Source organism: Anabrus simplex, chromosome 1 (assembly GCF_040414725.1).
Source record: "Anabrus simplex isolate iqAnaSimp1 chromosome 1, ASM4041472v1, whole genome shotgun sequence".
Taxonomy (NCBI): domain Eukaryota; kingdom Metazoa; phylum Arthropoda; class Insecta; order Orthoptera; family Tettigoniidae; genus Anabrus; species Anabrus simplex.
Window position 1 is genome coordinate 996453628 of NC_090265.1, and position 26998 is coordinate 996480625.

Genomic DNA, 26998 nt, shown 5'->3' on the forward strand with positions numbered 1-26998 from the left:
ATTTATATAACTACTGTCCGCAAATAGATAATTATCATCTACATTTTTCTTTGGAAATTTCGCGGATAGGTGATTGTATTTGAAGGAAAGTATGACACTACCAGATGATTGACTTGCTTATCGACATGTGCGGTACGTTAGCATACTCCTACATATTTTCAGGAGATGTTATGAATTAATAATTACAACTAGTAGAGATAATTAATTGATATTTCTTATATTTAATTGGATTTTCGTTGGTATGTTATTGAATGGCTATATTAAGCCAGGTCATGTGGAACTTACTTATATTGCTTACGTTATAATGGAAATTTGAGAAAACATTTGAGAAAGCAAGATAGGCAAGAGATGATACGTGCGAAGTGCAAGAGACATTCTTGATATTTCAATAATATTTCAATGATATTTCAGTGACATATCAATGATATTTCAATGATAATTCAAGGATATTTCTGATATTTTAGTGATATTGCGGTGATATTTCATTGATACTCCAGTGATGTTTCATTGATGTTTAATATATTTTCATATACATTTTAGAAATGTTTCACTAATATTTTATTTATGTAAATACTTAACACGATTCTTAGAATAAGTTAACTGGTTTTCCATCACTGTGACTTTATGGTTTTTATGACTAGTTCACTTTCTTTCTACGAGGTTAAAACTTAACTTCAGTCAATAATTAAGTCAACTATACTTTATTTTTGGATCGGAATTCAGTGAATATTATTGGAGATGTTAAGAATAATATTATGTTTTCATACCAAGTACAATGATATTTTGAATAAACTAGCAGATAAGGATTTTAATTGAAATTTTTGCTATTTATTCATTTCATTATCAGAAGAGGTATTAGATGGAATACGTATAAGATAATCAGTGGATGAATCCAGGGTATTACCCATTTATTGGCAACAGTTAAGTGGAAATGGTTAGGCCGACGAACTTAGGAAAGAGGCTGTGCACTACTTCAGTTGAGTCCACGTAAAAAAAAAAAAATATATATATATATATTTCTTTAGCTCCAATAATTATCCCTGAAAGGTATCGTGCGGAGAATTGGTACAAATTGACGTCAAAACATGATATGTAAGTGGAATTTATCAGAATAACCGAAGAGTTGCAATGGCGAAAGAGTACTTATTTTTTTTATGGGATGAAATATTCAAGTGAAGTGGCAAACATGGCTATTGATATTAATGTCAGGTCGCAGATTTAGGTTGATGCCATTATTATTTTTTTTACTCCCATCTGCGTGATATCTCGGAGATTGTGAGAAACCTATATATGTATTTGATCGCCCAACATTATACATATTGAATTATTGGCCGGAGTATTTGATGAAGTTTAAAACACAGGTGCAGTATAATTTATACACACCCTGTATTGCAATAGGAACTGACGGCCTGCAGGTTATAAAGAGACATGGTCAGCACCACGAATCCTCTCAATAATTATTCATGGCTTTCTAGATCGAGGATGCTTCCTTGTCAGATATCTTTTCAGTTATTCTCATGTAGGCAGACTGGACTACACATCAACCCTGAAATCCAGGTAATAAAAAATGATTCAAAGGCACATTTATTCATACTTACCCAGAGCCTCCCAGTCAGAGGCAGGCTAACTAACCATGCCATATACCATGGGTCCATCATTCTATAATATACCATTAACATTTTTAATTACTTTGAAACACAGATGTAGCAAGGAAATACCTTTCTGAAAGAAATTATTTGTTTACAAATCTTTATATATACCTGTTCCTTCAATTTGGCTAATCTGATAGCTTCCTCCAATTTCCGCCGCTCTTCAACTTCAGCAGTTTTTTGCTGTGTGTGCATCTTTTTCTTGGTAACTTCCTTCTTTTGTTTTGCCTCTTGTTCCTGGATAATAAGTTTCATGCGATGGTCCTTTTCTTCAAGCAAGTGTCGCTGATGTTCGAGTTTCTCCCTCTCCTGTGCCTGACGAGCTTCTAGTACCTTCCTCTTTTCTTCATTCTTCCTGCAACGAAAATATGAAGTAAAAAGTTAAACAAGACTGAATGTTATAAGCAGAAGTCAATCGACCTAAAGATCTACAGTTTAACTTGGAATACAAGAATCAATCAGAAAAACGCATTCCCCGATTGTAATTCAAACCATGACTGCGAAGACGAGGAGCTACCAATATAGAGCAAGATGGCAGATTACTAGAATATTCTTCCTTAAAAATTGCCCCTTTATTAATAAGGCACAACCTTTACAACAAAGAATATACCGAATGGATCAGATGTGCCTATTTTTTCTGCTAGGAGTTAAATGTCTGTTTGTAGTATCTTACACAACAGCTTATGGCAATTTGATATATGCATAGTCTGATACAGGCTTCCCCTTAAAACGCAAAAACTGCACAAAAAGAAGTGAGTTCCATCTCTAAAACACTTTACCCTTTTATGTAGTGTACAATTCTTTAATCATTTTTGTGCAATGTTACTGTACTATACAAACCATATCCATCTCTCTAGCTGTCGCTAGACAATTGCATATATGACTAGTCCGAGAAAACCATTTTCTTTTGATAGAAAAGGGCAGCCATCGTACCACAGAAGAAGCGATAAGTTAGGAACAATTATAGACATCAATTTGCCTCCCATCTTGAACGGCTGATTACATCAAAACTGATAAAAACATATTTTTCACATTATTTTATAATCTATGGCACGTAAAGGCTGTAAGGAGATGTGATAGCTTACGCCATGTAATTACTACCATTAGAGCATTCAATAAAGACTGAAACTAGGCCATATGGCTGTAACACATCGAGAAATTTTGAAGAGAGAACATTGCTCTCCTCATGAATATAGAGTTAAAATGCTTAGACTTGCATGCTTGAAGTAGCTGAGTGGAATTATGCGCAGTAGGTATACCTGGTCACTCAGGGTAGTGAGGGTTCAAACCCTCATTCACTCATGCCTTTTTATATTTTCATTTCATACGTGGGTAGACATATTTCAGTGTTCTCCCCAGAAAATTTCGTCAGCTGGGTTGCAGGAATAAGTAGCCGGGCGGGGAATACTACGTACAAAGTGAATATGATAACATTTCGATTTAATTCCCTCAAGGAATTATTAATATCAATGCCAAAATTAAGCTACGCAATTTAGTGTTATCTCAAATTAAATCATAACGGAGTATTTTGAACGACTAGTGTTCTACTGTTCATTCACAATCGTATATCACCGGGGCTTACTACTCGGTTTGTGCCCTCGGCGGGAATCGAGTACCCGCATGCGATTCGATGCTAATACAGACCCCGCTCGCACACAACACTCTGTCATAATCAAGCTGAACATTCATCCAAGATGAACATTTGAATTCTGATATAATTATGCGGACAAGAATGTAGGTTTATAATTTGAATAAACAATTTTATACAATTTGCATTTCCAGTATTTGGGAGATAGTGGGTTCGAACCCCACTGTCGGCAGCACTGAAGATGGTTTTCCGTGTTTTCCAATTTTCACACCAGGCAAATGCCGGGCTGTACCTTAAGGCCACGGCCGCTTCTTTCTCACTGCTATCCCTTTCCTGTCCCATCGTCGTCATAAGACATATCTGTGTCGGTGCGACGTAAAGCAAATAGCAAAAAAAAAAAAAAAAAAAAGCTATTTGCATTTTAATTTGGAACACCGAATGACTGAAATATGTATTAATATTGTGTGACTAGCTCTAGGTTATGTTAGCCGGGCGGTCTGTCAAAACAGCAGGGCGGTGCGCCCATTAAAAATGTCGTAGGGAGAACACTGTATTTTGTGAAAACTTGACATTTCTGATGTAACAGACATCCCTATGAGGAACTTATAACAGGACATCATCAGCTGTAATCTCATGCCTAAAAGATAAAGATCAGGATCCTGATTACTCTAGTCAAGATGTTACATAGAGAAACATATGTGTTATAAAAATGAGGAAACTTGTTGTGAATTCCTAAATGACAATTTACACAATCAAAACGTTTAAAAATATGTACGAGAAAAATTATTAATGTTGATGCAATCTCACATGGAAATCTTTAAAACATTTTTAAAATAGCCGAACTGTCCTTATTTACATGAACGATAAAGTCTATGGCTAAAATTATGGTCTTGGAGTACAAGAACAAAATATGTTTTAGAATCTGGTTAAAGGCAATCCAATTTGAAGTCTTAAAATGGTTACAATGAACCTTAAGTGAATTAATCATTTAAAGAAGACATTAAATATTCTTGTAGAAAGCTTATAGTATTATCATCAAGTATACAGCTGTGCAAGTGGAGTTGTTGTTATTATAAAACCCGTATTTGTGAAGCGAGTCCACAGTCTTCTTATTTTTGTTGAAAAAATGATAATGAGTGTCGCCGTGTGTGTCTTTACTAGCTTACGCAATTGTTTCCTCATTGTGCTAATAGTCAAATGGGAACACTCGTGCTTGATGTTAGCTATAGCTTGAATGATGAGAACGACTATTGAGGGAGGTGTGGTAAAGAATCCTCTCAATTTTTGTGGTGTAAACTAGTTGCCTTTGTAGCGTCACGATGAGCGACATTTGAGATTTGTAACATGTAAAGAAATATTTATCCAAACACCCGCACAATATGTTCATCCTATTTCAAAGAAGAGGATTTTGAACAGCAGTTAGCATTTCTGACAGCCAATTTTTGTGTGGGGCTGAGTGTACATATTCCATGCACAGGGAAGGGTTGCAACTATCTGAGCTTAAGGGAGAGACATGATACTTCAGCACACTGTGGTGTTAATACGAAGGTAAGCTTGTCTGCACACTGGAGTCATAGCTCTTGTATAGACGATATCTTTGAGTGATAAGTTTGTGTACATAGAAGCAAGAAGTATCACATGGGAAGCATGATGCTTATTCCAAGAATGATTTCCTGGATGAAGACTACCAAATGCAGGTATGTTTTGAAGGGTTGAAAAATGTCTGAGTGGAACTATGTTCACTGGAAAGGGAATCACCTGTTCTGGGTACTCTAGTGATAACGAACAAACTGTGGATAATGCCACTGAGAACAACTCGCATACCACCTTACAAGCCAATGCAAATAATTGCATCAAGCTGACAAAGAAGAATACGTTGAATGTAATATGTGATCAAAATTACCATTGATATTTTATTGTGACTCCTAAAAGATTGAAGAAAATACATACAAAAATTCTGTCAGTACTGGATTTGAACTTTCAACCACAAAACTCAGTGCTAGCCGTTAACCAACACAGCCACGGAGAAGACAGATGCAATTCTTCCTATACCAACATTTCTGTGTCAACCTAGTTTCTGATCAACATGGAGCATTCCTTTTATGCATGTAACACAGTTCTATTAATTAATTAATTAATTATTATAGTTGAGAAAGTCCCCCATAAGTCCAACCCCTCGTCCACGTTGTGGGGGATGAGCAACGGTACGAAGTAGGGGATAGCCTGTAAGGGTGAAGTACAGCGGAGACCTTGTGCCCCCCCAAGGACCGCTACGGTAGCTGTGAAGGTCTTACAGGAACCCTGAAAAGTAACAGCTAACGGGGCTCTGGTGAAGTCCTTAACGGCAACTGAGGCGGAGAAGGAGACCTTTGGTTTGATAAAGTTGGCGGAGGAGGCGACCCTTCCTCTTGGGGTAAAATAAAGAGGAAAACCACTGCCTTGTGGTGAAGAGGGATCTTCAAAGGCTAAGGGAAACTACTCCAACAGAAAACAGCAGGCTTGGAGCCGTAGGTGGCAGCCCCACCACCAAGCTCGGGTGCTGTGGGCCAATAACTCGCACAACCTTAAATTACCTTATGACAGAAACATCAACAATGAGAAACCGGACTGATCCAAAGATGACGACCTTTGGCTTGAAAACGCTAACGAAAACTGGGCTATGGAATGTGAGGACTCTGCGGGAAAGTGGAAGGCTACGACAGGCAGTGGCATGTATGAGGATTTATGGCCTGAACATCCTAGGTTTGAGTGAGGTAAGATGGAGTGAGTTTGGGGAATTGGCAACCCATGATGCAGCTACATTTGTATACTCTGGAAGACCCGAGGGCGACGGAGCGAGTTATGGATGTGTGGGTATATTAATGGATAAGGAGGCCAAGAGTAGCCTTATGGAGTGGTACCCAGTGACGGAAAGGATAATAGTGGCACGTTTTAAGACCAATATTAGAAACATTGTGTTGATAGTATGCTATGCACCTATGGAGTCGGCAGAGGAGGAAGACAAACAGGAGTTCTATGGACATCTTAATAGAACGGTTAAGAAACAGAAAAGGAAGGATATCCTAGTTGGACGAGATTTGAATGCAAAAGTGAGACAGGACAACGAAGGACTTGAACATATTATGAGAAGGCATGTTTTAGGGGAAGGAAATGAGAATGGACAGCTGTTTGTGGACTTCTGTGCAAGCCACGATTTGGTTATTGGTGGTACTATATTTCCACATAAAGACTGACATAAGCTGATAAGGGTATCACTGGATCATAGGACAGAAAACCAGATAGATCATGTGGCTATTGGACGAAGATGGAGGAGTCATTGTTGGATGTGAGGGGCAAGAGAGGTGCGGACATTGGTAGTGATCACCATCTTGTTGTGGCTACCTTTAGAATGAAGATCCAGGCACAAAAGAGGATAGAGCAGATAAGGAAGCGATATGATGTTGGAAAGCTGAGGGATGACAGAAAAGTGAAAGAAGCCTTCAGGGTAGAACTAAATCGATTCCAAGCACTCACCGAGGTGGAGGATGAAACTATTGAGGAAAAACTGGTGAAGACTAGATCTGTATTTACTGAAGTAAGTGAAAATATCCAGGGTTTTAAGGACAGGAGGAAAAAAAGACTGGATGACTGACCAGACATGGGAAATTATCAGACAAAGGAAAGAGATAAAGGAAGTAATGAATGCATGCAAGACACAAGCAAGGAAGGCAGAATTGCAATCCAAATATGCTGCGCAGGATAAGGAAGTACAGAGAAGTGTGAGGAGAGATCAAAGGAAATGGATAGATGACCTATCTCAACAAGCAGAGGAGGCAGCCAGAAAGGGAAATTTTAGAGAACTCTATACCATCACCAGAGTTCTGGCAAGGAAGCAGATGCAGAAAAAACCATCCAGTCAGAAACAAAGATGGTGTCCTCCTAACAAACTCCGTTAACGATACGGCATAAGGGAGGACGTCAAATACGACACGATCGACTATAAGACTCATTTTAATAGTCCAACTGCAACTCAACTTCAACTAAGGTTGTTTTATCAAGAGTTCCCCCGATAACTATACGTTAAGAAAATCTTGTACATCTCTGATTTTATCTCCAAGATTTACAAATATACACGTTTTCAATATAAAGAAGAACCCTTATGCCGATTTTACTTCGTCACTTGGACACTGACTTGTTGAAATTTTAACCAACATGAATGAACATTTTATTTTATCATCATAGCTATCATATGTTTTAATTTTCGTGCCATTTGTCAAATCTTTCAGCTATTGTAACATCATAAATATCACATGTTTTTTAATTGTCTTGCCATTTTGTCAAATCTTTTAGCTGAAGATGTTCCATAATCGGAACGAAACATGTCCTAGAGATTAAGCTGGTTTATATCAAGTAGTTAATAAAACTATTATATAGAAATTGATAAGTATTGAAAGGTGGGAACCTACTTATAACTTAACCTTAGTTGTGTTGAGCCAATACGGGATAAAATATGAGATTTATAAGCTGCACTGTTTAAACCGACTACGAGTGGGAGTAATACTTTTCGGCAAAATGTTATTGGGACTAAAAGATTTTTCTGTTTTGGATTATGTTAATGAAGTTAGGAGTAAAGTAATTTAAAAATGTAAAGCCATCTATTAAATGGTTTGAGATTGCGAAATTATCTCCGTGGATCGGAATCTGTTTCTGCTTTAATTTGATCTTTTCTGTTCTTTTCTTAATGTGAAATTTCCTTTCATGCTTCGGCAACCCTCACTCTTGTTGACGTTTCCATGGCAACCGTCGCCCTTGGGAACTATTGTTTTTGGATTATTGAAAAAGTTTTGAGGACGACTGACGATTGATTGAATTTGTGACAAGCGTGTCACAAAGTTGGGAGCTGTTGGCTCTTTATTCTTGATTTGATTTTTAGGTGTGCACGCTCTGTTATGATAAGATTTGCTTGCTCTGATAATTTATGAACGTATTCTAATTTTTGATGGGCGCGTTATCATCCTTTGTGCTATCTTATTCTTCCATTTCGAAGCGTGGTGAATTTTCGGGGTAATTTTGTGGCCGGTTTCGTGTGTATTAATTTTGATGAGTGCCTTCAGTTTTGGATATGCTTTCTGTGCACGTTATTTAATTTTCCTGTGGGTGCCTATTGCAATCCGGTTCAGGGGAGAATCTCGCAGCCTCACCTTAGCATATTTTCACCTATTGTACTAAATAATTCCTGGAGAAAGAATGTTTTTAAATTATTAATATACAAGTAAATACTTGTTTAGTTTAAGGTAATTACTCGAGCCCTTCTGGCGGGCAGTAAAATTAGTCCATGGACATTATTGACAATTAATTACCCTGTAATTTGATCTTGTTTCAAGTTTACCTTTAATTATTTTAGATCAGAGGGCGTCCCTCAACTCTAGGTATCCATTTGATTCAATTTTTGTTTAGTTAAACAATTTATTAATTTGTTATTTCAGTTCAGAGTTTATTTTATTAATCAATTTCCAAAACCTTCTTGCCACAGTAATTAAATAATTGAGTTCTTTGAAAAACTCACAGCGTTTTTCTTTCATGTTTTCTGATATTTACTACCGCGAAGATCTTTAGGTTACGATCTAAGTTGCCTCTGGATTATGGCCTGTTACTTTATTATTTGGTGAGTATTCGCTGTATTCCTTCTTAAGACTTTTATTTGTAAAAGAGGATATTTGCTATCTCTTGCACTCTGTTTACTTGTACCAGTAATTGCCGGTTCGACTGGTATAACTACAGTAGAACCTCGATAATTCGAAATTGGTTCTTTCAAAATCCCGCCTAATTCGAAGAAGGTCATGTTCCCGGAAACGTGAGATACAGTTTTGCATTATTTAAATTGTTTAGTTCAAAATACGGATAATTCGTAAGTTGAAGTACAATGTCGGCCCCATTACCGAATTCAGACTTTTAATTCGAAACTGCCTTTACATTTTAAAACAGTAGTATGTTACAGAGTCATTTCAACTCTAAATTTATCCGCGTCATAATAGAACGCGTTCTGGAACGTGGAGGGGTACCATAGCTTTCCGCATTTACACTCACTTCGGTGGGTGCGCTTCATGATTACTAAGTTGAATGAAATTGGAATTCCTTTGTATTCAACCTTTTAAGGAACGCCGTAATATCACGCATCAGGCAGTGTGTGGAAAAACTGAATCCGTGAACACTAGCAATGCCGACAGTTGACGAAAAAAACGTGTCTCATGTAATAAATTCGTAGGCACCAAACAATATTGCCATTACCGATGAAACTGCATTGCTTTATTTTAATGCGAGCCCAAACGGTTTTATGGTTTTAAAGAAGAAAGTGCCAGCCGGAGAATCATACAAGAATAGGGGATGGGGGTCATTGTAGTGCGTTGCAATGCACATGGAAGCAAAAAACTTCATCCCCTCGTCATAGGAAAGTTTGATAAGCCACAATGTTTTAAGGACGTCCGCCACTTTCCATGCCAGTACAAAGCATCTAAAAATGCAAACAGTACAGAAATCCAAAAAATAATGCATCTGCACAGGGGAACCAGCATAATTTATCCTCGTCTTTGAATTGTGTGATTTTTTCCTTTCGTTGCGTGAGGTTACATTTGTCAGTGATTTATCCAAGTGCATTATTTGAACATTGTAAATGCACCTCGTTAGATACATGCCGGAAATAGTTTTTTTTTTTTTTCCATGGCATTTGAAAGGTTTAAACCGTGAATAGAGGTGATTGCATGTATTAATGAGTCTTAGAATACTTTGTGACGCAGCAAGTGTTTACATTTCTGAAGTACCGGTACGAGAGAAGTGCCATGGCAGGAAATCGTACAAGGATAGTCCGAGGAAAGTTCGATTTTAAGGGCATCGGGTACTTTCTGTGTAAATACGATGCATCTAAAATGTATACAGTATAGTAATCCAATAAATAAAGCACTTGCACATGGGAGCCAGCATAGATTTCTCCTCGTCTTTGAATCGTGCTTATTTTTTCTCTTTGTTTCGTTGCATGAGGTTATGTTTGCAGGTGAGATATCCAAGTGCATTATTTGAATACTGAAAGTGCACCTTCTTGAATACATTTTGGAAATAGTTCTTTTTTCATGGCATTTGAAAGGTATAAACTGTGAATCAAGGTTAACTGCACGCAGTAACGGGCCTTAGAATATTTTGTAACGCAGCAAAGGTTGGTATTTCTGAATTGCGAATTGGCGGTTAATTCGAAATCACGTAATTCGAAGTCCGATTTTTGAGTCCCAACGACTTCGAATTAAGGAGGTTTTACTGTATATCTCTTCCATGGGGTCCAACAGAAGAGCAGATATTGTTGCCATCCACCAGCAGACCCAAACAGCTGTTATTTTGATCCAACCTTCCAGTTCGAGAGACACTTATACCAGGCTAAGGAAGTAGACCAGGAAAAGATGAGAAGTTATGAACCATGCATCCCATATTGGAGTGAAAGACGTAACATTCGTCCAGAAAACTGGTCCATGATGGGCCTACTATTTGGAAGCAGAGACAGTGTACCTAAGCATATGTGGAAAATCTTGAAAAAGCTTGGAATACAGCACACGGATTTGTAAAATATTATAGTGGACATTTTAAAAATTTCAGTGACAATTTTAAATAATCACTTATACTACTCCTAAATGATCGATCATTTAGTGTTTTTTTTTGTACAATAATTTTAATATTTTCTGTTATCGCCTAAACTGTAAAAATTCAGGATCCTTGTGATCATTCACGGTTTGTGAACTGATGCCCTTTGAAACATATATAATGAAGTTATATGAAATAAAAATTCAGGTTCCTTGCAGTCATTCACTGTTTGTGAACTGATGTATTTTGAAACATATATATAATGAAGTTGTATGGAAATGAATATTCAGGATCCTTGTGGTCATTCACAGTTTATGAACTGATGTCTTTTGAAATACAAATGATCATATATATCACGGGGAAGAGAAAAAACTACTTGTAACTCAAAATTACTTAGAAATCAGACTTTCACAATACATTACATACATTTACTGAAAAACCAATGGAATAGACCTACAAGTGTGAATCATTGCAAATAATAAATACATTAAGACAGAAAATATTATTTTGAACTTCGCCCAGCCTTAAAGAAATCAGATAGTTTGGCTTGTTTCACTTTTCTTGCATTAAGAGTATAAACCTCCTTTTGCAAACTTAGTAATGAATTCAAAGCATTTTCACTACAACTTTTCGCACTGACGTAACACCTACACACATCGATTGCACTTAACACTTCACTCAGTTCAGGGGTTTCAAGATTCAAGTCTTTATCTCCATCTCTGTTCCTATCTTTTGTAGCTGATCCATCACCACCGCGTTGTTCACATACATCACAAATAATCTCTTCATCCGGTAGTTCTCCACATACAGCCAGATTATCATCGAAATGCACAAAAGTATTGAATTCTACACCCTCCGGTAGCGTTATCTCACTGCCTGACAAAACTTCGTCCCCATGACCATCATTAGAGGTAGGCTCTTCAAGTAAGACACCAGCTTTGCGGAAACGCTTGCTGACTGTGGAGGATGACACCTGCTTCCAGGCAGCCGAAATAAAGTCCATGGCTTGTAACAAATTAATGGAGAGAGGTTCATTTCCTGCCGTACTCAGCATTATTAAATGTCGAACCAGCATTTTTCTATAATGCACTTTGAAATTTGCAATGATGCCCAAATCAAGTGGTTGTAGAACACTGGTTCAGTTAGGAGGGAAAAATTCCACTCGGACTTTCTCCAGAACAATTTGAGATCAATGTTCTGCACATCAATCCATAAGAAGAAGGATCTTCTTCTGTTTCTTTTTCATTTTAATGTCCAGTTTTTTCAACCACTGTTCCATTAGAAGCATAGTCATCCAAGCATTTCTGTTGGATTCATATTCCGTAGATTTTGTTTTCGCACCCTTAAAACACCTTGGATTCTTCGATTTTCCTATCACAAGTGGAGGAAGTTTGTCAGATCCATCTACATTGGTTGCAAGAAGTACTGTTACACGAATTTTACTTTTCTTCCCTCCATAGCATGAGTCACCTTTTTCAGCTAATGTTTTATTAGGAAGGAGATTATAGAATAGGCCGGTCTCATCGCAATTGTAGATGTTTGGAGGCTGATCATCGCTTACGATACCCGGCAGAACCTCTTCTTTCCAGTGTTGCACTGCGACGTCGTCCACAGCTTTTGAGTCACTGCAAATTGTCCTCCTTGTGATTCCATGATGATCTCTAAATCCTTGCAACCATCCTGTTGAAGTCTTGAAATCAGCAGTGATACTCATCATTTTAGCTAAATCTATTGCTTTTGCCTTCAGTATGTCTCCACTAATTGGTAGAGCTGCAGCATGCTTTTGCTGGAACCATGTGAAAAGTGCTTTCTCCAAATCCACGTACCTTTCTTCTTGCTGACAGCTGCGCTTTGCTGATTTTCAACCCAGTTTTAAGAACTTATCCAGAAAAACGTTTATTTTACTGATTACTGTACATAGCGTGATATAAACAATCTCTAAGTCTGATGCAATTTCAGTTTTTGTTTTCTGTGGATTAGCATCCACTTCTCATTTAAATTTTACTTTCTCACCTACAGTATAACTTTTCCTTTTTACTGTTCTCCATGGCTAATCAAAAGCAACTGAATGACAAAACTACTGTTCAACAGTAAACATGAACATTTTACTTCTCCTTTGTTCCCACGAAAGAAATTCTGATATTCAAACAAATTTACTGTATTTTCTTTTGTTTCCACACCAAAACCGCCCACTTTCCTTGTAATGTATCTTAATCTTTGGCGACATTGTGAAGGTATAAAACGACGAAGGTAGAAGAGGAGCGATGTAGAGCGCGAAGGTGACTCGCTCGGTTGGCCTTTGTTATTAGAATAATAACAGTAAGTTATTTATTAGGTGGTCAATTTAATAAATAACTTACTGTTTTTATTCTAATCAAATATCATCAATACGGATCAAAAATGATATTTATTACATGTAATATTACATGGCCTTTGTTATGCCGCCAATAAGTAACGGTCAACAATGCCACTCGGCGAAACCCTTTGTCTTCTCTTTCAGCACCGAAACCCGACCGCTCTACTTCCACTTACGCCGACAAAGAGGAAACACAGTAGTTTCTTTTAAAAAAGCACGTGCTCATTACAATTACGCAAAACTCATTCATATTTCACTGGCACTTAATACGTATAACAGCGAATTACGTATTAACGGATTACGTATACATAAGGTTTAATTGACACGCTTTTAAATCTCATTTTGCTGGGACCTAAAGGAAACTACGTACAAATGCGAATTACGCAGAACAGAGTTACGTATAAAGCAGGTTCAACTGTATATATAATGAAGTTATATGAAATAATTTCTTGATATACCATGTCCAAGATTTACATCACTATACAATCCACAGTAAATAATTTCACCTTTCCAGAAGAAATTAAAATATAAAGTAATGAACAAAAATACCTTTTTTGTGCTTCTGCTTTCTTGCGCAGCAATTCCTCTTTCTTCAGAGCTGCTTCTCTTTCCTTCTCTTCCCTCTTTTTCCTTTCCTCCAGTTTCTTTTCCTCTTTTTCTTCAAATGTAGGGTTTTTGGGTAGTTTGTGAATAAATGTGTCAACTGAAGTAGTGATTATTCCTTGTCTTAACATCGCAGGATTCTTGAAAAGAAAAAAAAAAAAAGAAAAAAAGCGATTATTTTTCCAAATCTAAATACCATATTGGTCCAAATATGACAGCCCGGCAGATATCATCTTAAATTTTTCAAGGTATATACATAAAAGTTAAATAATGAATGTAATTACAACACACATCCTCTCCTATAACTAAGGTAATTCAATAAACCGAAAGTAAATCTAAGAACAAAAGCCTATTTTAGTATAAAATGTTGTGTGCTTTCCTCAGTTTTATTATGCAATGCTGAAAGGCAACCAAATTTATCGATGCTACAAGCCCATCAATAACATTAAATTTTCCTGTCTTTGACACACTGAATGCTTCTGCTGGCATCCACAGGCTGCACAGGAACAGGCATTTTTAAATGCAACGTTTGTCCGTTCAATAACGCAAGAAATATGCAAATAGTGGTGTGAAATACGATGCTGCTAGATACGATACTGCTAGATACTACCAAAGTTATTGCACATATACAGTATTTGTATAGGTGGCAATCTACCAATTGCAAACAGAATCCACTAGCATTATATTTCACTGTTTGAAGACAAGAAATGAGAAGAAATAAGAACACATTCAAGATAAATATGAGGTCCTTTTATGTGATGAGAACACGGATAAGAATGGAGGTTGTCTCTAGATATCTTGTTCTGTCCTTTGGAATCACCTATGGAACATAAAACATAATTGGCTGCGCCTAACTTTTTAGACAAATGTGCTGATGGAATTTTTTTCAGATACCATAAACTAGGATAATATTGATAAAGAAAATGTCAGTTATTACAGATTCGGCATGCTTTATGACAAAGTACATCTGGATATGACAAGGACTTGCTGATGAGCTCGGTGTTGAGCTCAAAGTTAACTTGATCAGAAACATATTTCTGAATCACATCACACTGCAGTAGTGAAAGTGTATTTCTAAATACAAAGAAAAGAAAAAAACAGGTACCTTAGTTTACTGAAAGATAAGCATGAAGGCAAAATGATAAAGCAGCTTGGTTCCAATCAGTAATTTGTCCTTTTATACTAATGATCTTGTGGCACTCTTCCTGCCCCAAGATGACAATCTCCGCAACGTAATGACAAACAGGAGTGCAGTAGAGTTATACAACAGCCAACTTTATATTCCTTTCCTTCAGATGGTGGAACACAAAATTTTTTGAGGGCCATACTACTTTCCAAATTGCAGTAAAAGACGAACTATGCTGAGAAGATAAACTAAGGGAATGTGGTGGAAGTGATCTCTGTATTGAAAATAGCACACACAAACTGTCCTACAGCTGCTTTGAAGTGTCTGTGGAACATGTGTGGAAATTTGGACTCTGAGCAATCAAACTACAGCAGCAAACGTAGGTTCTCTTCAAATGATCTCTTTTGAATAATGTATGTAACAAAAACTTGCACCCCTATGGTCATATGTACTATTGTAATGTTGTTTAGAATATAAAAACAAAGACTACATTTTGAATTGTTTCAAAAAAATTAGGTAAAAACACCATTTTCAAACAACTCTACAGAGGTCCTACAACGAAGGCAACTATGTTAAAAGCACGTCGTCAAGCTGGCACGTTCTTCAAACCTGCATCGTTTAATGCATTATTTAATAAAGAATCTAACCAGAATGAACCAAATAAACCATTTCAATAAATTCTGTCAAAATTGTTACATCATTCTAGGGGGAGCCATGAACTTCCATAGATGTCATACATTATACTTGGAAACACCTAACTTTCTTTTTCAGGGACGGAGCGACGGCAAACTGGAAATTATTGGCGTTTCGTAAAATTATACTATCGAAGTTCGGACAAGAATTAATTTTGAAGTGATCTTTGTATTTAAATTTAATGCAGATGTGATTTATTGAATTTGGAAAAGGGTCGTATATCATTTAAATTCATTTCAAGAAGCCTCAAGAAAAAAAAAAAGAAAAAAACATTGTGCTGCACGTGTAAATTTTCAATTGTGAAATTGCTGTGTTTCATAACTCTAACTCTCTTGGACTTGCCCATATAAGGAAATGAAATTTCATTGGTCAGAATAACGACCTTTCCTATTGGTGAATATGAAAATCTAGAGGAATTCGGTGTTCTCATGGGTTATTTATAATCGTACGATTTCCGGTTTTGGGCTCCTTGTGTGAGCGATGCTTACTGTCCAGGTCTTTGAATTCGGGTCACTGGAGATGGCAAATGCATCTTATGTCCGTCCCGCCTTGGGACCCCAATCTCTCACGGTAAGCACCAAGTTACTGTATTACAATTTAAACTCATTCTTGTGTTTCGGAACCTTTCTCACTTAATGTAACTTTCATGATTATGTAGAATTTTATTTTGTGTGACCGAGTTTCCTCTAGATTTCCATATTTTTTAAAACTGAGCATCAGTATGACTTAGCTGTTAAGGTAGTCTGCAACGTGTTGTTTTTGGAGGCAAACCCTTTTTTTTTAGGCTCAATATTTTGTAATTAAAAGTAAATGTAACACTCTTTCTTGGATAGCGTATTGTACATCACATTAGTTAATTTTCTTATGCTTTCGAGGATGCCTCCTTAAATTCTGTGAACTTCTATACCAAAGTTCGTTTTGTGTTCGAAGAGCTAGATTACATTGCCGGTTTGTTTTGTATGTCTATTTAAATATCCTTTGTTTTAGTGTGTTAAGTATCAGCTACTCTGCCATTTGTTTTGTTTCATTTGAAATTGTATCTTTCATTTTGTTAATTATTAGTCTGAGAGTGATTGTCTGTTAGGTCACCAGCCCACAGGCTGGTTGGATCTTCAAATAGCGCCACCAAAGGTTATGCGGTTGTAAGGAAACCCCAAAAACCAATGGTAGCACCAAAATGAGGCGTACTAGGCAAGATGAGGAGTGAGGTAGTCTGCCACTGCTTTCCTCACAGGGCGATTGTTGTGAACCTTTTCTTCCCCATAACATCATACTTCCCCATGGACCTCAATAGGGCTCCTATCACCTTCCACGTCCTTTGCGTAGTTGTCGTTTGTTAGACCTGTAAGTTAGGTTTATCTTGCATAGGGTTTGATTTTGCACGTTTGGTAAGTTAACTGTCTAATTTCCTAACTTAGATGTGAAGCTGCCGCAACATTGATATTTCCCTATTTTCCCCATTTTTATTATTATTATTAATTATTTTTCTAATTAATTCCTATTTTATTATTTGTTCTTCATCATCCACCCTACAGCCAGGATCTCGCGCCTTCTGACTTGCATCTGTTTGGCCCAATGAAGGCTGCACTCCGTGGGAAGCACTGTGGATGATGGGCAAGTTATCAATGCAGCATGACGTTGGCTCCGACATCAACCAGTCGAGGGGTACCATGCAGCCATATAGGCCCTCACATTATGGTAGCGTAAGGCCGTAGCACTGAATGGAGATTACGTTGAAAGATAGGGAATTGTAGCAAAAGGATTGGGGAATAACATGGTGTACTTGAATCCTCAATAAAACCAACCTGCTTTTAGAAAAAAATGTGTTGCATTATACACTGACTGGACAAAAGTCACGGGAAGGGTTGTCCATTAGAAAATGTGTCGTGTATGACCCCTGATCGTTGTGGCTAGCTGCAGCATAACTGAGCAGTCTGTCAAGGACACCAATGTAGTGAAGATGGGAACACGTTGCGAGTTAACCGACTTTGAACGTGGGATGACCATAGGCGCATAGCATTGGGGAGATTACACGCGAATTTGGATTTCCGAGGTCAATAGAGTCGAGGGTGGATCTTCAACATCACAGAGAGAATGTTACCACCCGTGTAAACTGCTGCACGGGAAGACCAAAGGTATTTAACGAACGGAGAACACGTCGCCCCCGCAGAACCACTGGGTATCCAATGGGCTACTGAGAGTCAGATTGCAGCCCAGCTGAATGTTGGGAGTCAGGAACCCATTTCTACCAGGACTGTAAGGAGGCAACTGCACCTCATAGGCTTCACCAGCCGAAGAACAATTCGTGCCCAATTGCTGACACCTCGACACAGAGCTTGAAGACGTGCATAGGTAATAATATAGTTGGTCCGTTATTAGACGTGCATGGGCCTGCGAACATCGGCAATGGACCACGGAACAATGGCAGCATGTGGTATGCTCCGCTGAATCCCGGTTCCAGTTGTATCGAGCTGATGGGCGCGTGAGAGAGTGGCGTATGTCCTATGAAGCTATGGATCCTCCGGGTCAACAAAGTTGTGTCCAAGAGGAAGATGGCTCAGTTTTGGTCTGGGCGGCGTTCTCATGGTCGCAATTAGGCCTCAATGTTCGGCTGCACGGAGCACTGACAAGTACACGTTATGTGGATATTCTTTCAGACCGTCTACATTGCTTTCTGGCCCTAGAGTACCTTGATCAAGATGCCATCTTTCAACAGGACAATGCGCCATGTTACCGCTCTGTGGTGGCACGTAGGCGGTTGTAGGAGCACTCCAGTGAAGTTATGATCATGGATTGGCCCTCCAGATCCCTCAACCTTAATCCAGTCGAAAATTTATGGGATGCTGTCGATGCTGGTATATGTTCCATGAACCCCACACCGACTACACAAGACCAATTGAGGGTAGCAGTGCAAGATGCGTGGGTCATATCCCTCCAGAAAGTTTCCAACACCCTGTAGAGTCAATGCCTCGTCGTATTGCTGATGTTTTGAGGACTCACGGAGGAGCTGCTCCTCAATATCACATTCAGTGTCTTCCCATGACTTTTGGCCATTCAAGGTATATTAAACTCCCTTCTTGATAGTGACGAACGTGTCTCACTCGTCGTATATTGAACTCCCTTTGTAATAGTGACAAACGTGTCGCATAGATATGATTTAGCTGATTGGTCAACTATAAATAAAGCAGTCAAGGACACAAATGAGAAAGTCAAGAAGATATGTACTCATTTGAGAAATTTTACACTATTGGACATTAGTAAATTAAACCAAACTCTTCATACAACGCAAGACATGCACTTGAATGGACTTGGGAAGTAATATGTACACAGGTTAATAAGTAACATCATTACCAGTAAAGATCAGAAGACTGTCCTAGAATTACCTAGTCCAGGAAACTTGAACTAGCTTCTGGACCAAGTAAAATTTTGATCCACAAAGTGGGTTCAGAAATAAGTAAGAACTTGGAGGGCAAAAATAGGCACTTCAAAATATTTCATAAGAACATTCAAGGTCTTAAAATAAAATTTTAGAACTACTCGTTATTTTAAATTCAATACAGGATGTTATGCATATCTATTTAGCTGAACATTGGTGTAATAATGATGAACTTGAAGTAATTAATATTGAAGGTTATTATCTGGCAAGTAGTTACAGACTGGTTAATAAAGAGTATTGGTATGTTTGTATTTTTGTTAGGTCAGGAGTTGATTGCAAACAAAGGATCTTGGAGTGCATACTTATGAATTAGAAATCTAAGTAACTTCTGTAGAATATAAGCTTCCTCGTGGTAAAAGAACCAAAACGTAATTCTGCTAGCCATGTATCGTTCACCAGCTGGTAATGTTGAGGCTTCCTTATGCAAATTAGCTAAACGTTCTTAATATTATTTTCAATAGGAATAACAGCAAAAACGTAATACTTCACAGCAATTTCAACATAGATTTCACTGAAGAAAACCTTCAGTCGACATTAAAACTACAGTGAAACCTCAATTATCCGTTGCTACAGAAATCATGACTATTTAAACTCATTGGGCCCGAGCCGTGGAACCGTTCCGTGCTTCGTCTCGGTGGACCAAATGCTGGACCACGGAACTGTTCCGTTGTCTCATTTTACTACGTAATTCAACTTTTCCTCAAGAGATGGCAGAGTGGGCAGCATTTGTGATTTGTGTAGGGATTCTTTGTTTGCAATGTTATATGCTCTTTGCTAATATATATCGATAGTGTGCTTGGTAATATTAGTTTGAAGTGGGCTATCTCTCGACTTTGAGATTCGCTTGTAAACAAGATGGCTGCCAGTATAGAACTAATATTCACCGATATATAACCCCTTTTAGGAAGTAATGATGATTAGGAATGTATTTTTTCAGTGAAATTAGTAGTAATGTTAGTACTAGTGTGAGCAATGCTCCTGAAGAACAAATAGATGTGGAAATCGAACAGGAAATGCAAAAAGAAGGCCGTGTTACAGCTCAGCAGGCGGACTGAGTACGGACTGAGTACGGACCCGTGATGCTAATAAAATAAAATGTTTTACTGTATTCCTTGTTCCGCAGTTTGTGGTATGAAAGTCTTTTGTTTTCATGTATATTTAAATATTTAATGGTCTTGTAAGTAAGAAATTTCTCACGACATGAATCGACACTATATTTCCTCCAAAATAATCCCAGCGCCAATGAAGTTTCAATCCAACAAATAGGCAGGGCTCAATGGGTTAATAGCAATGTACACATCCTCCAAAACTGAATGAGCGTACTCTTGATGTCAGTAATAATAACAATAATAATATTATTGGTTTCATGTCCCACTAGCTACTTTGACAGTCTTTGGAAACAATGAGGTGCCAAGATTTTGTCTCATAGGAGTTCTTTTTTCTGTGCCAGTAAATCTACTGTACTAACGCAAGGCCGATTAATTTCAGCACCTTCGAATACAAACGGACTGAACCTTCTTTTCTTTTGCTGATGGCTTAACGTCGCACTGACACAGATAGGTCTTATGGCGACGATGGGATAGGAAACGCCTAGGAGTGGGAAAGAAGCGGCCGTGGGCTTAATTAAGGTACAGCCTCAGCATTTGCCTGATGTGAAAATGGGAAACCACGGAAAACCATCTTTAGGTCTGCCGACAGTGGGATTTGAACCCACTATCTCCCGGATGCAAGCTCACAGCCGCGTGCCTTTAACCGCACGGCCAACTTGTCTGGTACGGACTGAACCACGATCAAACCGGCCAAGTTGGTCTCACAAGGCCACTGCCCCAATCGTCTGAGCCATGATGCTTGGCTCTTGATGTCAAGATATGTTGAGACAGTATTCTGTTTTGGAGCGACTGTACATTGACACTCCGACTCATGAGTCCTCGATCATAACATAACTACTGCACATATGACTTCAAACATTTTGTACCACATAATTTTATGTGGTGTAAAATTATTTAACTTTTAACTGTTACAAAAGAAAGGGATGCTATTTGAATTCAACAGTTACAAACTTTATTATTCATTCCATTATTGACGAATAATGTAACGTGCCCTCCCTCCCCGTCCTACGGAGCGTAGAGTATGGGTATGCTGGTCATTTCTACTTCAGAAGGATACCTACAACATATTTTGATAGCGTGTAATATCTGAGAGTACATATCTTTCGTCTCATTCTTTGTCAAGGTTAAATACACTGCCTGACAAAAAAAAGTTAAGCAAAAAGGAGGAGTGGTTGAAAGTGAATTAAACTACATATGCTTAAAGACCATGAGCCTTTACTAAACTGATTACAGTAAGGGATGAAAGAGACAAGACTGTTGGCAGTTCCAGGTGGAATGTTGGCGCCAGGTCAGTACGGTGCCGCACGCCCCCTGGCCACAATGCATGCCCTTAAGCGGTTGGGAATGGTGTCAAACAGCCTTAGGATCCTCTCCTGAGGCAAGTTCATCCACAGTTGTTGTAGCTGTCCTTCCAGATCCCGCAGGTTTGTACTGCGATGGAGGCTCCTTCCAATGCCATCCCAAACTTTTTCAATCATGGAGAGGTCCGGGGATCTTGCTGGGCATGGGAGAACCTCAATGTGCTCTAGGCAGTCCATAGACACATGTGCTGTGTGTGGAAGTGCATTATCTTGTTGGAACACCCAGGGTGCTCTGCCATAAAGGATAAAACGTGGAAACAGAATGTCTGTGAAAAATTCCTGTGCCGTCAAAGTCTGCCAAAGCACTATCAGAGGTGACCTGAACGCATATCCTTCCTCGGGGTGGTGTTTCTTGGCCAACTCGAACCTGCACGACGTGATTGGGTGTCTTCATGTACCCAAGGAGTTCACGCCCAACACTGTAACATCTGAATGGCCCATATGCCTGGCAATTGCACAACACGACCAACCAGCTTAATGCATTCCCACAATGCGGCCTCTGTCAAATGCTGTCAGTTAGTGGATAGGCTGGCTAATGCAACTGCGAGGCATCACAGGTGATTCACACTGTACGTAGTCCTCATTGCACGTCTTGCTTAACTGTCTGACTCACAGCAGTTGACTGGTAACAACATACCTGCCAAATTTACAAAACCCAAAATCAGGAAAAATGGGGAGGAATCAGGAGATACAATTGGTAACAACTGCTTACTCTATATGTCTTGCGCAATGCAGGAATACTATGGTATATTATAACACTTATTGTTTCTAAAACCGACTGTTGCTATACGAGGCTACAAGGCTAAAAATTACACATCTCTATTCTCTCACAGGAAGTATGTGAGAGAGATGATTGGTCTCTGATAAGTCTTCCAACAACAGTATGAACTCATGCTCCACACGTGTGAATTAGTCATGGACTTAGATGCCATTACTCAGCAAATGCATAGATTAATATAGTGCATCACGCACCGGCGTGATTATGCTAAGAGCAATGTTATTTTTATCAAGCAATAAATTCAAATTTGCAAGAATTTGGCTCCTAAAATCTCTAGAGAAGTCACTAGTCGCTATCTTTGACATTATTGTTTAAGTTACAACATATTTACTTGGAACTAGTTTCAATGTTATTTAGTGTCATCTTCAGTCAAAATGTGAGAAATAAGCAGAGGTGCATACATGCAAACATGTACATTACACACAATGATTAAATAAGAGTAAAAAGAGACACAAAATAGTGAATTACAAGTTCCGAACTTGTCAGGACGGCACCTAATTGTGCTAACCATTACTCTGGCGAACATTCTTAACTACAAAACACAGACATACATACATGACTTCCAATGCGCGGTTCGGACACGTAACTATTCACCTATTTGCGCGACATCATCAGAGCTGCAGTAGGCCAACGCCACGGAGGCGGGAATTTCTTAACAATGAAACACAGATGTACCGCATGACTTTGAAGCGTGTTTTCATTGCGTGGGTCATACGGACGAAACTATTCACAAATTAGTGTGATGTCATCAGAGCTGCATGAGGCCAATACCCGCTTCAAATTGGAATCGTTGTTCTTCTCTGACTAATTACGTTGGACGGTCTTGTATGCAAGATTCATTTTCTAAAATTTTCTTTGTCTCAAAAAGCCAAAGGGGCTCTGATATGCGAGGGGGTCTAATACACGAGTAAATACGGTATTCTTTGACCTTCTCTAACGGCGCGTTGTTGTTGTTCACATTTCCTGCTGTGACCCATTTGTTGGACATAACTTTTGTTTTGGAAAGGTTGATCCTCAAGAAGACTGACTCACATTCCATGGCAAGATCAGTAACTAATACCTGGAGTTCGTTATCGTCGTTTGCCAGTAATGCAATATCATCAGCAAATGGCCTTCTGCCATTGATCCTTATACCCTTTCCTTCCCAATTTAACTTCAACATTGCCATCTCCAAAACAGCTTTAAGGCTTATTATAAACGGCAAATTCTAGGCCTCTTACTTTCTAAGGAAATGTTGATGGTTGAATTCTGAAAAAAAAAAAACCAACTAAATCTTGAAGAAGTGCTTTATCTCAACCAGATATATATATTTTTTACAATTTGCTTTACGCTGCACTGGCACAGATCTTACGGAAACAATGGTATAAGAAAGGGCTAGGAGTGGGAAGGAAGCGGCCGTGGCCTTAATTAAGGTACAGCTCCAGCATCTGCCTGGTATGAAAATGGGAAACCAAGGAAACCCATCTTCAGGGCTGCCGACAGTGGGGTTCGAAGCCACTATCTCCCGGATGCAAGCTCACAAGCAAAAGTGAGGGTGATGGGGAAGAAGATTGCATCATAATTGCGTACCGCTTGAGACTGCACTACAGTTGGCTGAAACTTCAATGGAATTCTTGTAGCAAGAGGACAATACAGATTTTTCAGACATTCTTGTAATCAGAAAACTCACAATGGCTATAAAAGAAAATAAGTTGTAGGAGAGAGTTTTTTTAAAAGCAGCTTATATGACACCAGGTAAATTAATTTATTCATGTTCTACTGGTAATTTACGTGAATATTTATTAAGTATTGTTGCTGCATTTACTACATTTTGGTTTCAAAGAGGATTTCATGCAATGCATTTTAAGGTTATACAGTTATGTATTTTATGTACTTTAAAGTCCATGAAAATTAGTAATAATATTCATATTATGTTGGCTCAAAGTATGTGGTAGTATGAACATCACTACCAAATTTCAACAATGTAGCTTTACTCGTTTCATAGATTTTAATTATTTTCCAAAATTTATAAGGTATGGTATCTTAATATATACAGAAATTAGAAATTTCAGTTCCAGTATCCCTTAAAAACTACAGATCAATCTATCGAAGAGTCCTTAGAGTTGCTAACACAATGCACAATAAAAAGTAAAAAAATTGTGCAATAAATCATGAACCATAGGAAATATAATCAAGGGAGAAACCAACAGATACACAGTTAGAAAAGATGTTAACATAAAAAATGATCAGAGAATGCAAATGAATGACCCTCATCACTTGGCCAATTATATAAATGATTTCTTTATATCTTTACCACATAAACTTGAAAATGTGAAAAGATGATATATATTACTAGAACCCTTGTGCAAAATTCTATGCAATTAACTCCAGTAACAGAATTAGTTATTAATATCATACAGTATTTGAAAAATAAAACCTTCATCAGTGTAGATGAAATTCCCACAACTCATTAAAAAATGTGCTCTTATCTAATTCAATCATTAACCCCTTAACTGGGGAATAGTTTCATAACATCCACCAGCCAGTGGGTAATTATTCAGCGCAATACACACTTTTGGAATGGGTACAGTAGCGTGCGGCAGATGAAAATACAAAAAACAAAAACAAACCCAATGGCACTACAGCCCTTGAAGGGCATCGCCTACCAAGTGACCGCTGCTCAGCCCGAAGGCCTGCAGATTACGAGGTGTCGTGTGGTCAGCACGATGAATCCTCTCGGCCGTTATTTCTTGGCTTTCGAGACCGGGGTCGCTACCTCACCGTCAGACAGCTCCTCAATTCTAATCACATAGGCTGAGTGGACCTCGAACCAGCCCTCAGGTCCAGGTAAAAATCCCTGACCTGGCCAGGAAACGAACCCGGGGCCTCTAGGTAAGAGGCAGGCATCCTACCCTTACACGACGGGCCGGCGTAGATGTACATACTCAACAGAAAAATATATTTTAATTGATTTATTTAAATTATGAGTGATATAGTAGAAATTCAACAGCATTATGTTATTACCGTTTTTCTTATAAACCCGTAAATATATGTGTGTTCATACAAAAGTGAATTTAAAAAGTGTTCCTTTCATTATTATGATGACATTTTTCAAGTTTTCAGATATGCATCAATAGGTTCATACTTTCTGGTTTATAGGTCATTCAGAAATTGTGCACAGTGGGGTAAATACGGAAGCAAGGGCAAGCACAAAGTGCCACGTCACATTCTTCACAGTAGTAGACAATTTCCCATCGCCTCTGGTTTCACAGGCACACAACATAACCTTTTCTTGAGAGATTCCTAAATCCGGTCGGCGGATTCTCAGATTATTCAACGTCTTTCCTAACCAAGTCATTATCATGTCACACGGAACAGTTTACCATCGTATACAGACCAATTTACAAAAACTTGCCAGAACATGGACAATGTAGTTCGCAGAACAACTGTATCATAGTAACAACAACTCGCAAATTTAGTTATTTCAATGCAGGCCTACATATACACAAATTATTTACGAAGAATTTGGCGCGGCCCGTATGAGGCAACATGAGACAGCTGTTGGACTGCCGCCTAAGCGCGAACTACCCGCGACTGGCGTGAGAGCAGATACAAATGAATAGGACAGCAATAATCACATCTAATATAAATGGAATTTGTTTTAAATTACGATAGTAGATGGTAGAAGTGATTAAGAATAGTCAGACGCCTATAGGAAGCTAACCCTACGTAAGAAAACATTTAGAAGTACAAGAACACCTAAAGGCATCAAACCCAATACTCGTGCGACAGCTGTTGACGCCTTTAGGCGCCAAACCCAGTTAGGTTAACTTATCAGTGAATCATTTTCTAGTGGTTACTAAATTTTTAATCAAGTATAATTTACAAAATAATGCACAGCATGGGTTCAGAGCTGGCAGAAGTACTTCATCTGCTTTATCACATTTTACTCAAATACTCTTGATTATGTTAAAACTGAGGTAGGTCTATTACTAGACCTTTCAAAGGCATTTGATATTGTTGATCAGAAAGTACTGTTGCATAAATTATATTGGAATGGGGTTAGAGGAATTGTAAATGACTGGTTTAGACCATACCTGGATAAACGATCCCAATTTGTTGAGATTTCACATTGTAACAGTAAAAGGCATAAAGAGATTTATCATTCTCAGATGAGAAACACAGAAGTACGTGTTCTGCAGGGTAGTATTTCAGGACCTGTTCCTTTCTTAATCTATGTAAATGATCTTCCTCACATATTAGAGTAGAAACTGCAGTTCTGTATGCCGACGACACAAACATAATCTATATATATAAAATAAGAGTTTTGTCTGTACATTGCTCAGAATTTGAAAAGAATGGTATTTCTGTATCGGTCATGTCCACAGTAACAAGGAAATGCACTTTTTACTTTTCCATAATTTTTGTCGGTTTGTCTGTCTGTATGTATGTACACGCATCACTAGAAAAGGCTAAAGAGAATTTAATGAAAATCGGTATGCAAAGTCGGGGAATAAGTCGCTACAATCTAAGCCATTAATAATTTTATTTATGCGGATAGAAATGGTTGTTTAGGGGAAGGCCTAAAATTTAATTTTCAAATATTTATGTTATTAGTGATCCTATCTTAATAAAAATTAAAATTAATTCTTAAATATTTACGTCATAAGTGGTCCCATTACAAGTTATAAACCTCATTTTACAACCGTATTGGATTT

At 38.2% G+C, this 26998-nt stretch overlaps 1 protein-coding gene across 1 annotated transcript in view; it reads right to left on the reverse strand.

Moving 5' to 3' along the window:
- The window catches only part of LOC136875488 (inner centromere protein), a 283305-nt gene that overhangs the window by 95690 nt on the left and 160617 nt on the right, over window positions 1–26998 (reverse strand). The window contains exons 8-9 of the mRNA XM_067149035.2: window positions 13745–13938; window positions 1761–2004 (exon numbers count right to left, since the gene is read on the reverse strand). Coding sequence (XP_067005136.2) covers window positions 1761–2004; window positions 13745–13938 — 438 coding nt within the window. The remainder of the gene's footprint in view (window positions 1–1760; window positions 2005–13744; window positions 13939–26998) is intronic.